Here is a 14,224-nt window from a genome sequence, read left to right on the forward strand (position 1 = left end):
TTTATCAATTACACAACCTATCTACCTGTTTCAGAAATTTATATTTCTCAAGTAACAACTTAAAGACTGGTCTAGCATTAATAAAATTCATTTTGTGAAGATGACAAAAGCACTGTTTAAAATTTGTATAGTGTGAATAATATAATTACAGCAATTCAAAGATTTTTATTATTTTTTTTTTTTATTAACAAATATATGTTAAAAGATTGAACGGTGTATTTTATATGAATATTTATTCTTCTTCTTCCTCCTCCTCCTCCTCCTCTCTTCTTTCTTTTTCTTGCTCTTCCTTCCTCTTACTCCTCCTCTTTTCTTCTTTCTTCTTGCTTCTCCTCTCCTCTTCCTCTCGTCTGCTCTTCCTTCGTCCTTTTCTAACCTTTCCCTGACCCTTTCGTCCACACCGACAACAACACCTGGTCTTTTTTATGCCTGCCGATGTTCCTAGAGAATTATCAGTTTCTTCCGAATCAAACATAGGCTCCCTAAGGGACCGGAAGTGACTCTGCTGCCGCAGGAATAAAGTCTCTCTCTCCAACCTAAGGCGACGAACCTCTTGCTCCCAGTTTTTCCTGGTGTAAGGGTAGGTCAATGATGGTGCGGTGTTGTTGGAGAAGAGACTGCCGAGGCTGACGGGGGGTTATAGACAGGTGCGGGGGTGTAACCGTAGGCAGGCGTTTCGTAACTGCTGTCGAAGGAATCATTGGTCTGCTGAGGCTGCCACCATCGTGGTGGTGGTATGCCGTGCAACCAGCATTGCTGCACAGCGTACATTCCCAAATAGTAGGGATCCATAAACTGAATTGCTGAAACCAGAGAAGAACGTACGTCTTACACACTTTCTCAAAAGAAAAAATAAAACAAAACAAACATTCATCCCTCCATCCTTTCACACTTAATTCCACGTACAGATTTCGCACGTAGTTATCCCGAGTCTCGGCAAGGAGAATCGACGCGAACGAAATTGGATTTCTAGATTCGTTGAGAATGTACACTTTTGCCCTCCTCGTTCACCAGTTGATTTTGGCAGGACAATTTAACTATAGCGCTTACCCTTGAACAACTGCGAACTCTACTTCGTTAATTTTAGGCTCTCCACGGTTTGACGAAGAATGACATTAAATCCGAGACGCGGTTGCTGCGACCTTGGTTTCCAATTCGTACTATATATACATATTCATTTCCCATTTCTTTAAAAATTGTTAATAATTCCGAAGAATACCGAGCAGCTTAATTGCGCAGCACTGCGAGTCGCTGGCAGTGACGCGATTGGTTGAGAGTCGCCGGAGATCTGTTGCTGTCAGCTGAGAGGTCAACGACCTTTCATCAGGCTTTAGGCTTAGTGCACATAAAATCATTTAACGCCTTGTGTTATGCCATTCGAAACGCCACGCGTAATACTAACGCGAGGTGTTAAGAGATTTTACGTTTTACCAAGGCTATAATTATAAGGTAGAAGCCAGCTAGCTGCTTCAGCACGGAATCAAAACAATCGAGGACGCTCTGGTTGTTGTTGTGATTCGTCCTCAACGGTTGCGTTCGAGCGTCACCGACAGCTATAGCTATTTCCAACGAATATACTTCTAAAAATCGATCGATAGAGAATCCACGTACAATGATCCAGCAATCGATCTATGGAGGAACACCGGAAGACTTACAGTTTATATGTTCTTTAGTAAACTCGTTGCAGTCTTCGATCCTCTTCGTTCAGTCTCTTTGTTGGTATCCTTTTTGCGTATTATTTTAACTTCTAGCCTCTTTCCTCGTTGTATAAATGTCAGTTTCAAATCCCTATCGTTGCAAATGTTGTTATTCTATGCTTTATACTTTCTTTATCCTTTGAGATAGACGAGAGTGGCGCCGTGCAAGGACGCAGCTGCTGCGCTTTTTTATTTAAAGTGCGGCTGCTGTCGAATTCGCGTCTAGATATCGCAGAAAATAGGGGAAAAAGCCACTACCTCTACGCTGCAAAGCTAATCTGAGACTGTAAACAGGCAGTGTTTGGGAGCTGTTGTCGACCCACCTGTCCTGTTCCACCACTGCCTTCATCCTCAACCAATCAATTTGTAGAATTTAAATTTACCAATAAAGAGATTCAAGGATCTCTAGTAGATCTTACTAGTGTCAAATATGTTTTAAGATTTAAAGAATTTAATTTTGTTGCATTTAATTAAATCTTAATTTACAATGAAATGTTCAGGAATATCTTAATGTCAATAGAAAATAAAATATTTTATTAGTATATTTGCGTTCAATGCAATTTTGAGGACATAGATTTTTTTATGTTTTTATAATCAGTTTTTACTGGGAGAAATTTTATAGTTTTGAACCAATTTCAATTTAACTTAGAAGTAATTTTAATAGTAAGATTATACTATAAAATTTGATCATCTTAAAATTTCATATAAATTTGGTAAGTGTGCATATGTAGATTGTTAAACATTCAATTATTTTTATCAGAATTTTATTTCTTTCGAATTTAAAACATGTCGGACTAGCATGGTCTGACTGAAACGTCTGAATCTCCTTAAAATTAGTTATCCAAATGACCCAGCTTGTCTAGCCTTTGATATTTGCAAAACGTTATTTACAGCTACTAGAGCAAAAGCACAAAGTTAAAGAGGATTTAAATCGTTGCGTTTCTCGCGTAATTCACGAGAATTATGCAAAAGAGGAAATTGGTAAATGTAATCGAAGGGTGATTGGGGGAACCAGATGGGGCGATAAGGCTTAATTGCATGGTATGCACGAAAGAATTACACACATCCTTAAGCTGAAGAAATTACAGGTATTTCCTGACGGTTTGAGGATCGTTTTTTGCCAGGTGCATGCGTGACAAGCGCCTTCGCTAAATCATCGATTATCGTGTCGGCGTCCAATCGCAACACACCCCTCCACCACCCTCCTCCACTCTCTGTTAACTTAACCGCTGACTTCTACGAAAAACCTGCCGTGTATTCCCAAACAATCTCGACCCTCCGCGTGTACACGTGAAACGTTCGCCTCGATTCGCTCGTGTCAAGAAACGAACTCTGCACGCGTCACTTTTAACCGGTAAACACGGTACTCCTGCGCATACCTACTGACCGATCTATATAACCTACACATAATATAGAAATAAAAACAATCCTCGAATGAAACCTTGGACTCTTCGGTTTAACATCGGAAAAATCGAAAGAAATAAATTTTCAAACAGATGTGAAATTGGAAAGGTAATCCTAGCTGGAGTATGACGTTAATAGGGCATAAATGTGTATTTCGTTAGTACACTGACAGAATGCTTAATTACCGCCGTCAGCGTTGAGTTATTTGCACGGATAAAAGGGTAATGGGGAATAGGGAAGTAAAAGTATATAGTTAACGCAAGAGAGGAGAATGGAAAAATTTCAAAGTATCGTGACGATGCGACATTAAAGGATCTCGCGTGGCGTGGCGTGGCGTGGCGTGGCATGGCATGGCGGCACGTGGAGAGAGAGAGAGAGAGAGAGAGAGAGAGAGAGAGAGAGAGTGAGAGGCACGAGTCTCCGCTGGCCGTAACAATTTCCATATATGATAATAGCGCTAGCACACAAAGCTACGGGCACTGCCGGCTTAACACCCTAACGCCCCACGCGATTCTATAATATATTCGGGAATACGCGCTTAGCACCGTTCTCGATTTACTTCCCTCTTTACCTCCCTTACTCCCTTCACCCCTCGCTCTACAACACTCTCTCGTTACTCGCTTCACCAGGTTTACTCGCTGCACACGCCTGCGTAAATCCGCGTGTCTCTATCGTTTACCTTAGATCTCACGTGTAAACAGCAATTACTCACCCTTACCCCCTCCCATTTCTCTTTTTCCTTCATCGACACCAATTCCTGTCGGATTTATTTCACTCGGTTCTACTGGGAAGCAAAAATTTTAGAAATTCTTCGATCTCAGTGATATTTGGACTTTAGGAACAATGCGTTGTATTTTTTAATTCTATCCTCGCGTGTAAATAGATATTATTCTACTTTGCATCATTTGATTAGACTCGCAGAGTCCTTGTGCTTTTTTTTGTGTAATCATGGCTGATTTATTTAACGTTTTTCCACTGTGAAACGTTAATTTTCAAGGATCGGATGATACTTTGACTTCAGGGATGGTGTGTTGTGTGTATATATAATTAATTAGTTTAGGTCTCACGTGTAAACAGTATAATCACGCTTTCTCACCCACTCTAACACGCTTCACCCTTTAATTCTTCTCTCTTTTTAATCATGCCAGATTAATTTAAGTCGCCTCTCCTGAAGCGTCGTTTTCACAATTCGTCGGATGGTTTGACATTTTTGCTTAAAGAACAAAGCAGTCACGGACAGTAATTGTAAATGTAAAGAGCCCGGCGAGTTCCGAATAACCAAGAATTCTGATTACCCAACATTTTGATTTCCGAGGCTCGCCGAGGATAAAGCAATTAGGCTTACGCGAGCGCCCAAAGCAATTTTCATTACTGCGTTAAAGCGGCGCGAAATAATTCATTCTCGCGCCATCCCAATCAACCCGCAATATCATTTCCCTCTCGCTCGCTTCCACCGGATCCTCAAATTTTACTAATTATCTCATCAAAAATAAAACATATCGGAAACATCATTGGGACCCTCGAGTAAATATTCATATTTATATAGCGCTAGATCCTGTTTTCTGAGAAATGAACGCGCGATGAGTCGTTATTTTATGGATTAATTCAGTGGCAGTGCAGGAAGCTTTGATTAAATTTCGTTGCAAGGAAGGCGATTCGTGGAATATTAATAGTGGTGCGCGGACCGGAATAAATTGGTGAAAATTTATATCGGAGTAGGGATGTCGGATAACCGCAGCTGTTTGTCGTCTGGTCTGCCGTAAAACGGATTAGCCGAGTTGCGCGAAAGTCATGAGGAGGGGGGATGAGCCGGTGATTATTTCACCAAGCGGACGAGCCTGAAGAAAATGCTTTCGGCTGCGTTGAAAGTTTTGGCCCAAGTGCTGGAAAGATCATTATCGTTTAATGAAAGGCCAACCTTGCCGTATAATTCGGCGCAATATGCTACTGAATCATTATAATCGAGTTTGCGCGGCAATAGTTGTAAATCACGAGGAGTTACCACGTGTACCGGATGGCGACATTCCCCACTGCCGAGGACCGCTACGAAAACTCTCCGGCGAACGGTAATTACTACTGGGACAAGTTTCCTCGTCACCTTGTCTCTTCCTGCCTACGCTACCGCATGCCTTCGCGTTTCAATTGTGTTCTGCGAATCTTCCTCGGTTTTATTAATCATTTTTGTTATTTTTTGCAATTAATTATAAACAGACGGCGAGAGGTACTCAAAAATTCGATTGCTAAGAAAGTTTGTAGTGATTGGAGTCACCACTGGAACTCTTTTCCTTGTCATATACTAATCCATGCAATGATGATGAGTGCCAAAGGGTCATTAGAAAATTTTAACTGATAGTAATAGCCACTGGAACAAGTTTCCTTGTCACTCGTCTCTTACTATACGTATATACGTTACTTTCTGATTTCATTTGTGACGAACAAATCTTCTTTGGTTTTATTAATCAATTTTATTATAATTGTAAGCAGATGTTGGTAATTGCTTAAAAATAATCGGTAAGAAAGTGGTAGTAATGGGAATTACCACTGGAACGCTTTTCCTCGTCATTCTTGTATACCTTGTACACTATCTTTTCATTTCAGTATACGCTAAATTACCATCCAATGACGATGAGTGCCAAAGGGCCACTAGAAAATTCTAACGAACCATAATTGCCACTGAAACAAGTTTCCTCGTCACTTTGCCTCTTCCTACACATATTGCCTTTTCGTTTTAATTGTGGCTAATAAAACTCTCTTTGTTTTTATTAATTAATTTTATTATAATTACAATTAATTACAACCGGATGACGATAGTTATACGTAAAAAGGACTACTTGGAAAAGGAAATTGCCACTGGGACGCTTTTCCTCGTTATTCACATGTACATCATCTTTTCATTCTAGTATAATTATTTCATATACGCTTAATTACTATCCAATGACGATGAGAGTACCAAAGGGCCACTATGAGACAACTCGAAGGAACGTTATAATTGCTACCAAGAAGCTCTTCTTCATCATTTTGCCTCTTCCCACGTACATTACCTTTATTACTTCGATAAGATACTCTTAGAGAAAAAAATTAAAACTCCACATGAAAAAAAACTTCATTATCCCCCTACATATATTTACTATGAAAATTCACGACGAAAATATATGAAATAATTAGTGGAATATAAAATGAAAAAGAAAATGTTGCATAGCAGTGTAATCAACGTTAGTTTGTGAAGAAATTGGTAAAGTGGAGTGTATGATGATATTTAATGCTATTATCGGAAGCTCGTAGGAATTTGATTGGATTAATGAAAAATGGGAGTTGATTGAAGCGAACGCTGATCGGTATTTCGGTATACACGGACAGAGCTTGACCATGGTGCGGAAAGCTTGTTAGCAGCGGCTAAAGGGTACGAGGGTGCAACGAACGATAGGACGAGTTCAGAGAGTAGCTCGTGACTGTCTGCAAAGTTAGTTTGCACAGGATATAAGCGTCCAAGGATATCGTTTGCGCACAGGACTCTGTGGATTCTCCCTCGAAAACCTTAAATCGGCTTCATATCTCAGGCCGGGGACCCTCTCGCATCTCTAATCAGATCATTAAGCTCGGCGGAGCTTGCGCGTGAAGAAAATTTGCTCGTTCGGTATAGGATGGAGTGAGGGGGAGGGGGAGGGTGGACGCGTCACGTTACACGCGCCAATCAGCTTCATGGAAAATCCTGTTACTCGTCGAATGTAATTCTCCTTCTACGGTGTGTGACTAGGCATTTTTTTCTCTCTCCTTATATCGTCGACGATTCAAAGTACTCCGTAGAAATTCCTGGCGATATCAGAGATTCCATGACTCCTCGTTGATTGGCTCGACCAACCGACGCTCGAATGACTCCGACGAATAAATAAGTTGGTCGATGTATAATAATTGCGCGACTGCTCGAGAGAGAAGCGTGACTCGTTATAACGCAAATATTAACCAGACTCTCCGCGAGAACAAGGACCTAGCCGTTTCTCTCCATTCAAGGTCACTTGGCTCGCTCGGCTAAAGGTCGTCTCCCCACCTCGAGCAAATCCCTCTGGATAATTTATTATTTATCTTGTTAACTCCTCCGTCGAACAGAGATTCCCACTTGGCTGCATTTACCCCCACTGATAAACTCGCCGACAGAAGTTTGCTCAAATTTTCCTCAAGGTCGTTCCAATTGACCCGCGAGCAATTCAAACTTGGACTGTTACTCCTGCTGGTGGATATAAAGTTTGTTGGAAAAATTCGGTGGTGTAATTAAAGAGATATTGAAGGGGTTGGCAGGGGTGGAAGGTGATAACTCAATTGACAGGTCGATTGGAAAGTTCGTTTATCCAGCCGACAGTTCAGCATTATAAATCGCGTGTGAATGCCAGCGGGTCATCAACGACTTTCCATGACTGATTAATGACACTAGAGAACTCAATTATGTTCTCTCGTTGATACGCCTAATTATAAATATGAGGGAGCTTGTATGAAACCGTGTATGAAACTTTACAAACATAGAATGTGAGAATTGGTATATATATATATTCAGTCTGTGCTTGTTTGTGTGTTGCAGGATGGAAGAGACGTCCAGAAGTCTGTTGCAGCAAAAACAGAAGACCGAGCAGCTGAAGCAGGAGAAAACAGCATTGACACTTTCTTACGAGGTAACCTTACGCAACAGCTATATATTCCCCTCTAGAATATACACCGAGTATGAGATACATATGATACGTTTCCACTTGGCAAAAAGATGCTCACGAAAAGGTGTGAAAAATTTAAAGCATGATATTTTTACAGTATTGTTTTTTTCGAAGTAAATACGTGAATCTTGTAGTCGACAGCTCTTTCTGAAATAAGTTTATAAAATATTTAAAAATCGAAGCACTCGTTATCTTCCAATTTAAAAAGAAGTCAGTGAAAATACTAGAGGATTGATCTGCGTTTGATCTATCGTATTCAATGATGTTTTATAGAAGTAGTAAAGGGTGGGGGGAGGAAATGAAAGAAGAGATCAGCGACGCAAAGTGTATAACTGCACCCTCAGCCTTGAAACGATAAACGGCATCCGATATAGCGATAAGCGACAGCCACCCTGACGAATCAGACGAAAATTCGAGTCTTTCCAGAGATATTTATTGGCGTGTCTTTTTATGGTTATGCAAGCATCACCACTGATGCCACCATGATACATACACACTACTGGATTTTTCCCTTTATCCACAATGGTACACGTTATGTAGTTTAACTGATCGCCAAACCATTGTCACATTTTTTTCTCTCCTTAACGATCCTGACCCCCCCCCCCCCCCTCTTCAAACTATAGCATATAGTATATCAATAAAAGATTTATTCTCACGCAAGACCAAGCATTTCTCGCGTTCCCCCTAACACGCTTCTCCGCTAGAATTTATTTCGCGTCAATTATTTTCTCGTTCCGTCCGAATAACTCGAAATGGTGTTTCCGTGAAAAAGTCCATTGGAGGCGCGTGTACGAAGGATATTCAGGAAACGAAATGTTTATTCGCGGTTTTGGCAAGATGGTCGGTGCCACTATGAGAAGTATAAGGGAGGGAAAAGTATAAGGTGGCTCCTGGTGGATCCGGAGGGTGGCTCGCAGGAAGAACAGGAGACAGATCGGGGAAGAGCGTAGGAGGAGAGACTATAGGGTCGACGATGAGGGGGAATGGAAACGAGCAGAGGGATCGAGTGACGCTCGATAATAAACCGTGTTTCGTGGGGCCAGTGATGCAACACCCCTCGGCGAAATCTACGACTCTTTTGGAAGCAAACCGTCCGTGAAGGAGATAGTGAACGCACTATAAAGCCTGGCAGTAAACGTTGTTGCTGCTCAACCGTTCGTATCTCTCTCTCTCTCCATTTATTACTGCGTGGTATACGCATGCGCCAGAATGCCCAAACCGGAAATTGCAACCTGCAACGTCCGAAATGACTCTAGGCGATCATCCGAAACTAAAATCTCCATCTAGCGAGTATATGGCGACTGGGATAGAATTTTATGCCTCTCTTTAAAGAAATTACTTCGTCGCAACGAAATACCTTCAAACACACATTTCATTCTCAGCCAAGTTATTGAAAAAGGCACGTTTCTCGCTTGTAATTAATGCAACGATAGGGTGGGTTTCTTACGTGAGTAATAAAGCAAAGTGGTACTTGGGACGTGTCATCAGGTGAGCGAGGAGATTTATAAAAAGATAGCAGCCGTATTTTTTCCTTCTCCAGGAGAATGACAGAAAATCGTTGAGTCCCTTCACTTTTTGGCAGTGGCAGATATGGAGTTAAGGGGGGAGAAAAGGTGGGGAACATTAGCAAGGGCTGCCTGGGCCAGCACGACTGTTATAAATCAGACACACGCACCCTCTATTAGCACCCCTGTCTCAGACAGGTCTGCAACCCTAATTTAACGTTAAACGCCTTTCTACTAATATCGTCCAGGAGCTTTTGCAATATTAATTCCTGGAAAGATGTCTTTCATCCAGTGCATTTTCATTGCTGACATGTGCAACTGGGATGATCGTCATTGGAACATTGACGACCACTCCTACGTTATTTGGGACTGAGGGTGGGACGTGTATTTTCCTCTATTCGACGCTAAATTTAACCTCGGTATGCAGACTTAATCAAGGGCTTTCAGGGAAAGGCACTAGCATTCCATTGGAAAATAAAAATTCATAATTTACAACGTATATTCTGCCAAGTCAATTTAAGGAACATTTGTATCAAGCAACCCCCTCGAAAAAATTTGCATAGACGCCCTTTGATTCTCCCAAAAATCACGTTGCATGTTCTCCATAATAAAGCCACGTGTCTCTTACAGATCGACGACCCCAAATTAATGTTAAATGCTTTCCTATTAAAATTTCGTGTCCACTAATTTTTCATGTTTATCCAGTGAATTTTTAGGATTAAAAAATACAATTACGATGCTTGTGATTTGGACTCGGTGATATTTACTCGACTCTGATTTTTGCAGACACGCGTGCACCAGTACCAGACGCAGATTTCGAAGCTCCAATTGGAGAACGAGTCGATGCGAGGTCAGCTGCGTGGACTGGAAGCTGCATGTGCGGGTGAAGTGCACGCGGCTCTTGTCGCAAGATTGGCCACCTTGGAAACGGAACACGCCACCTTGGCGAGAGACGCCGATGCCCAGCGTCGACAGTACGAACGGTGCCTCGACGACGTCGCCAACCAGGTGGTCCGCGCACTCCTTTCCCAAAAGGTTTATCAATTATGCTTCTTTTTTATTCACACACACACACCACTTGCCATCTTGATTTCTTTTTCAATAAAAAAATAATCAATCGTGATTTAAATTTAAACTCAAATGAATGCAAATTCACTTGAACACAAACTCCTAGAATTTTCTTAACTAAACTGTCCTTACGGCTCGAGTCACATTGGAATGATTCGCTAAAGCCATTTGCTAGCTTACGCTAGGCTTCTTAAGTTACTATCCGGGATTAACAGCTGGAAGTAACGCAAGATTTATGCGCAAACAGAGTCTGAGAGAGGAAATTGGAGCTCTGCAGAGGCGAATCCGGGAGCTTGAAGGTCAAAACCGAGCACTGTCCGGATTATTGGCGCAGGCTGCTAGTCCATCAGCAGGGAGTCCAACCGAGCTGATACAAGGTATCCTGGAAGCTGGTCCAGCTGCTTTGGTAGCTGCGCTGGGATTAGATCCTTCCTGGATGCCCCTGTCAAGGCCACGCTCGCTCAATTTACAAATCCCAGTGATGGCAGCTACGAAGTGTCGTCGGAACAGGCCATTAGGTATGACAAAGATTTGGTCCAATAAATAACTTTTAATTCATATCTTTCTAATATTAATTAAATTTTAATAAAATTTACAAGAATAGTTTGTAATGTTTAGCAACAAAAATTATACAAAGGTGATCGTATACAATGAAATACAAGGTTAAACTGTTTTAGGTCAAAAACCGTCGGAGGAGGAAGGTAGTGAGAGTCCCGAGAGTGGAAATCGCGACGAAGGCTACTCGACGATGTCGAGTGACGTTCAGGGCGAAGGTGCGAGGCAGGAACCAGCCAGGGGATTGGAGGATCTCAAGGAAGCAACGGACGAGACCGAGGCAGACGTGTCACCGGATGCTCGACTGGTAGCCCTGGATGCCGGGGACCCGGATGTCCTCTTCTTGCCACTGAATCTCACCCTTGGTATCAATCCAAGACACAGCTATCCGCCGACCAAAGATTTAGTACCCTATCAGCACGTGATGAGGAGCTTCTCGGACAGTCACCTTTGCCTCAAACTGACCGCGGCAGCAACCACCAATTTCACACCCTATAAACTTCCCAGTCCTGCTGGTTCCTCCTCCTTGCTACTCGTCGAGGAAGAAGGCTGGGACGCCGAATACGTGCAACAATGGCTCCGGTATTTTATTAACTACAACGTATACTATATCTATATACACGTTAATAAGAACTCAGTTAGCCTGATAAACGACTGCTCGAAGCTATGAGAAAATATCTAGTAGACATAGCTGCTGTTTTATTATAACAACATTATAAATGCATGAATTCCATTCTTTACTTTCAACAAAGAAATACAGCATGCTTTTAGTATTTCTCTTACAACGCAATGAACTCGAAAAATACAATTACCAGCCAATTTTTATAGTCGTTTTATATGCATGTATTATGGGGATGACATGATGCGATTATAAAGGTCATTTAGTAATTATCGATTAAATGGGTAAAAGTGTTAACGAAGCATTAACTTTCAGACTGGACGACAGCAGGAGCGCTCAACAACACAGGGACTTGCTGGAGCTAGAATATGACAAATCCGAGCTGGAGGATTGGAGCTTCTCGTTGTCCACGGAGGACCTCGTTCAGAACGAACACATGGCGTGGAAAGAGCCAGCCATCACCACCACCCCTGCCCTACCGGCAATCAAGGAACATAATCCCCTCGAATTGGAAGAAGATGCGAACGAGTGTCTGTGGAACGGTGCCAGTTATCTAGCTGATAGGGCAGGTGGAGAACTGGTAAGCCCACCCATTTAAACTCTCTCCTTCTCTCTCACTCTTCATATAGTAACAAAGTTCCTTTACAAAAAAGATTACTATTCAAGCTATCCTTGATTACAACCGCAATTGACTAAAAAGGAAAAATGTTCGTAGGTCGCTCTACTGATGGATGCGAAAGCCACTGGACCCTGGCCATATGCCTCCAGTCCTAACGCCTCCTGGAGCAGCGAGGATGGAGCCCTGGAAAGTTCCAGTAAGAGATCATCCGCAGCTCTTTCTGGATGCAGCGATGATCCTGAATCTCCATCTATTGGAACGGATTTCACGAGAGACTTTTATAGACTGGTCAAGTTTGAGAGCACCAAGAGTCTGGCCAGCACCTCGTCAAGAAGTGGGAAACCACCTCCGGATAGGGAGCAAGCTCTGCAAAGTGTATTGTCCTTTATAGCCGAGCAACAAATGTATCGCAATGATATTCCTTGTAATTCTACGGAACAGAGCTTGACGCCTCTATCCAACGAAGGTTGGCAAATATTTCATTCCTTCAATAAAAACAGAAAGCCTTATCTGATAAAAATTGTATAGAAAATGAATAATTATATTTATTAAATTCCATGGAATTTACTATTAAATATCGTTCTGAATCTGTATTTCTTTAACTCATACAAACACTGTTCAGCAATTATGACTTCCTGTTTTACCAATCCTGCAAATGCCAAGTTTTCGTTATTTCAACATGTTTCTTCATGTACTATAAATTTCAATTCATATGAAGGAAACGCGTTAAAAAGCAAATCGTATGTAACGTTTATTTTAACTGTCACTCGCATATTCTTACATCCTTATTATAATTCCAGATGGTGAATTTGATAAAACCGAATGCAGAGATCTATGCAACGATTTGGGAGTTTCTCCAAGCGACCACGAAATATGCATGTCGGATAACATTAAGGGTATGAACAACGAAGATCTGCTGGATCAGATGCCCGTATCATCCTTAGCACCGGAAGAGAGAATTATCAGTGCGGTATCGTGCAATGGTGCTTTGGCTTATACCACTGTAACACCCTCAGAATTAAGAGCCGTTCCTGAAGAAGATGAGGAGGTTGCAACGTCTTCCACACCCAGTACAGTTGTACGTATCTCTCCACTCTTCCAAAAATACAGAAACGATCATGAAATTACAGATTTCTTGCGATTCCCATAGATAAGCCCGGTGCGAGCGCCTTTGCTAGTCGAGGGTAGGGATCGTTCTCTGAGTTTCCACGAACGAGCCACGACCAAGGATGTGATCGACGAGTTGAATCGAATGATCAGAAACGGAGAGGAGAACGCTGTCAGCCATGAGACACAGGTAGCGTCCGAGAAGCTGGATATTGCTTGCTGGTGTCCCACTGGCTGGGTACACGTTGAACGAGAAATCGACTTTACAGATCCTAAAGTAATTATCAAGAAAAACTATGTGACCCAAAATGTGGAAAATTAGGAATCGTTTAATCGTGCTTACTGATCGGCATAAATCAACAAATTATCGATCAATATTGAGACAGACTTTATTTGTCTACAGACCAGAGCCAATCTTTTGGACGTGATGTTGGCCAGTAGCGAGAGCTCTTCGACAACATCGAGCAGCGCTTCGGCAGGCAGCGATTCCGGGGACGAAAGACCCGACTACGGTCACTTGCACAAACTTCAGCAATATCGGCGACAAAAGAAAGGTACATACTGTAAAGCCCGGCAAAAGAGCTTCACCATTCATTCCACATCACACAAGAAACACTCTTAGTTATGAAACTCTTGAAAAAGGCCATTCTTCATTTATTTAAAAGCACCGCTGTTGTCCATATTTCATTCCTACCCTGTCACAATGATGTCGTTCACCTCGCACTAATCATTTTCCACTAACCAAATTGCAATCGGCAAGCTTCAATATTATTTGACACTTTTTTGGGCTCTACCTTAGCATTGCTTGATTAGTCCTGGATCATGGTAACACGATATGCCTTAAAAAAATAATTAAAATTGTGCTTTACGAGCATTACACCGTAGCTGACACTGCATACAATTAAACTGATACTGCTAAGATAAGCTTTTTTAACATCACGATGCGCTAGTAG

General features: G+C 41.9%; 1 protein-coding gene across 6 annotated transcripts in view; it reads left to right on the top strand.

The window, feature by feature from the left end:
• LOC136774426 (uncharacterized) overlaps positions 1–14,224 on the top strand; it is a 219,136-nt gene that overhangs the window by 199,598 nt on the left and 5,314 nt on the right. For 5 of the 6 annotated variants that reach the window (XM_066728708.1, XM_066728709.1, XM_066728711.1 and 2 more), the window contains 9 exons: positions 7,672–7,762; positions 10,090–10,338; positions 10,619–10,889; positions 11,049–11,508; positions 11,861–12,125; positions 12,261–12,630; positions 12,965–13,242; positions 13,315–13,548; positions 13,675–13,825. In XM_066728708.1, coding sequence (XP_066584805.1) covers positions 7,672–7,762; positions 10,090–10,338; positions 10,619–10,889; positions 11,049–11,508; positions 11,861–12,125; positions 12,261–12,630; positions 12,965–13,242; positions 13,315–13,548; positions 13,675–13,825 — 2,369 coding nt within the window. The remainder of the gene's footprint in view (positions 1–7,671; positions 7,763–10,089; positions 10,339–10,618; positions 10,890–11,048; positions 11,509–11,860; positions 12,126–12,260; positions 12,631–12,964; positions 13,243–13,314; positions 13,549–13,674; positions 13,826–14,224) is intronic. The other variant, XM_066728710.1, reaches the window with a different exon arrangement.

This window comes from Prorops nasuta, unplaced genomic scaffold (assembly GCF_024137725.1).
Source record: "Prorops nasuta isolate Cenicafe-Biocafe unplaced genomic scaffold, Cenicafe_Pnas_1.2 PNAS00006, whole genome shotgun sequence".
Lineage (NCBI taxonomy): Eukaryota > Metazoa > Arthropoda > Insecta > Hymenoptera > Bethylidae > Prorops > Prorops nasuta.